The sequence below is a fragment of the Tachysurus fulvidraco genome, unplaced genomic scaffold (assembly GCF_022655615.1).
Source record: "Tachysurus fulvidraco isolate hzauxx_2018 unplaced genomic scaffold, HZAU_PFXX_2.0 HiC_scaffold_313_np12, whole genome shotgun sequence".
Classification (NCBI taxonomy): domain Eukaryota; kingdom Metazoa; phylum Chordata; class Actinopteri; order Siluriformes; family Bagridae; genus Tachysurus; species Tachysurus fulvidraco.
Window position 1 is genome coordinate 1 of NW_025926838.1, and position 3,225 is coordinate 3,225.

General features: G+C 38.7%; 1 protein-coding gene across 1 annotated transcript; it reads left to right on the plus strand.

Moving 5' to 3' along the window:
- The first annotated feature begins 1,074 nt into the window (after nucleotides 1-1,074).
- LOC113655605 (ankyrin repeat domain-containing protein 9-like) lies at nucleotides 1,075-2,152 on the plus strand. Its single transcript, XM_047809701.1, has one exon. It carries the CDS (start codon nucleotides 1,246-1,248, stop codon nucleotides 2,050-2,052), a length of 807 nt encoding a protein of 268 aa, XP_047665657.1. The 5' UTR covers nucleotides 1,075-1,245; the 3' UTR covers nucleotides 2,053-2,152.
- Nucleotides 2,153-3,225: the final 1,073 nt, after the last annotated feature.

Here is a 3,225-nt window from a genome sequence, read left to right on the forward strand (position 1 = left end):
CTTTGCTTAGAATGTATTTAATTTCTTACTTTACACTTCAGACATCAAAATGCATTTGTTCATTTTCTGGATGACTTCTAAATGGAATGAACCACATGAAACGATGTTATTAATAGTAGGTTAAATTTGGCGGCAAAGCGTCGCCATAGCAACCAGCAACGCGACACTTCCGTGTATAATGAACGTCGCTCTGAGCATGCGCAATAAGCGACATCATAATAATCACCCTGATCATTTTTGTGTTAGTGACAGAATGCCTGTAAAGGACTACTGATGTCATGTTCTTTCACAAGCATATCCCGTAATTAGGTATTATGTATATACTATGTATTAATAACGTAATTAGTATTTATGAATTAAATTAGCGTAGCGTAGCATAGCGTCACCACGGCAACAGGCAAACGCGACGTGCGCACGTATTTGTGACGAATGAACGTAAGTTCTAAATCTAAATTCTAGAATGTAAAAGATTTCTATATTGTATGTTCTCATAATACCTGGTGTAGACTGGCAAGATGGATGGCACGTGCGATGAACACGAGATCTTAACATTTACATTATTGTGGACAAAATAATAAGGGTTAGATTAATTTTTAAAAAATCCATTCTAAATGGGTCTGATCAACAGAGGTGGCAAAAGTACATACATCCTTTACTCAAGTAGAAGTACAGATACTCATTTTTGAAAAGACTCCAGTAAAAGTAGAAGTAGTGACTACACTCTTTTACTCAAGTTAAAGTAAAGAAGTATGGGCTCTGACATGTACTTAAGTAAATACACACACACACACACACACACACACACACACACACACACACACACACACACACACACACACACACACACACACACACACACACACACACACATATGTATAAATAAAACGACGTCCAGTTACCAGCATGACACTAAACAGGTAGTATCGGTGACTTTTTACTTAAGTACATGTCAGAGCCCATACTTTACTTTAACTTGAGTAAAAGAGTGTAGTCACTACTTCTACTTTTACTGGAGTCTTTTAAAAAATGAGTATCTGTACTTCTACTTGAGTAAAGGATGTATGTACGTTTGCCACCTCTGCGTAATTTTTGTTTATGAATGAAATTAGCGTAGCGTAGCATAGCGTCACCACGGCAACAGGCAACCGCGACGTGCGCACGTATTTGTGACGAATGAACGTAAGTTCTAAATCTAAATTCTAGAATGTCTGTATGTTCTCATAATACCTGGTGTAGACTGGCAAGATGGGTGGCACGTGCGATGAACACAAGATCTTAACTTTGTACCAAGCTGTAAAGCAACATGAACCTGTGCAGATGTTGGAGGACATGCGGAACATGGAGATATTTCACTGGGAAGAATGCAGCCACCAACGGACATACACTCCATCTGAGGCACTGATGTATGCCATCGTGCACGACCACAGAGATTACGCACAATACTTGCTGAATGAGTTCTCAGATGGTGCTCTTGCCACACCAGGTGAGCATGCCTGCTGCAGTCATTCATCTGCTCCACACTTAGCCTTGGCTGTCCACTACAACAGGAAGGAAATTATGGCTCTCATTCTTCAAAAGACTTCTTGGTCCAACATGAACCGAGGAGAATGCAAACACGTGGACGAGGGCAGAACTCCACTCCATCTGGCATGTGAGCTGTTACACTCAGATGCTGTCATACTGTTACTGGCAAGTGGGGCTTCACCACAAGTTAAGAATAAAGATGGTATGACACCGCTGGATCTCATTCTCGAACAGCAACTGGCCTCCAAATGGAACACACGTGCCAAGATGTTATGCCTGGAAAGGATGCTCATGTTCATGACTGAGGTGCGGTTCAAAATGAAGAGCTCACTGAAAAATGATCCAGAGTACTGGTCCAATGTTCTGGGAGAGGAGACGTTTAACTACCTGAATGGAAGAATTCCAAGGACACTCTTTCTCCTAGCTATGAAAAGAACTCTGACTCAACTACCTCTTCGTGAATTTTTCAAAAGTCTGGACGAACTGCCCATTCCAGCTTTTCTGAAACCCCTCCCACAGAGCCCTTAATGCAGTCCTAACAGTGGAATTTTTACTGAAACATACTTTTGTTTTTATTATTATTTTTATTGAATTTTTATCTGTGTGATAAATAAATCTGTAATGTAAATTCATGTGCATTTGCCTTTTATTGTCTTTTAAATCAATTTTAAACATCCTGATTTGAAGTTTTCCTGAAGTTTTTCTTTTTTTCAACACTGACTACTAAAAGAGATTATTATTATGTTATTATTATGATATGAAAATCTTGGTTCCAACAATATTTTATATGCAAGTCTTTTTACGGTGTCCATCTGTCCAACAATGATTTAAGTTTAACCATTATTACGTCAAGACATTTACGTTATTGTGGACAAAATAAGGGTTACATGAATTTTAAAAAAATCCATTCTAAATGGGTCTGATCAACCATGGGTAGGGGAGGCTGAGCCAGTGGCATCAGTAATGACGAGGAGGCCTGGGCCATGGTGAGCATGCTCATGTGATAAAATAGTTTGTTTGTGGCTGCGGCAATGTCCTTGAGCTGGCGTTCATGTGCAGAAGAGGATTTGGACAGTGTCAAGGAGGGACTGTAGCTCCTGGGGTCCTGCTGGGTTCATTGTTGGCCAGATGATACTATCAGTAGCAGTGTGGAGATGTTAGGGAGGAACCCAAACGCAAGACAAAGATCAGAACATTACTTCCTATAAAGTCATTCCTTTACTCAGAGTTAAGAAGACAATAAAATGTTGAATGTAATGTTACAATACTTCAAAATACTAAAAATCTCCGGTGTAAACTAAATAGCTATCTGGTAACAGTACAAACTGTCAGCATTATATATTAAAGTTCAGTCACCTTTACTTGTGCAATTCTGATGACTAGATAAAACTTCTCTCCCAGAACTGGTGTCCAGAACTGCAAATCAGCTTCCTGTGACCTTCATTACCTTTGATTTTAATTAAAATGCTAATGTTCAGAAGTGAATGACATTTCTGTTGTGAATTTTCTAAAATACATTCACAATCTAACCACAGCCATATAGCCATGTTCAAAGTTGTGGCTCTAATCACTGAACAAAAGGCAATGTGTCATTATAAACTTTTAAGATCATCATTTTTGTTTCATTCCTTAATCTAAATCAGAATCCTTCATTTGACTTCAAATATAATCAAAGTAACTAAAAAACTTACAGCTCACATC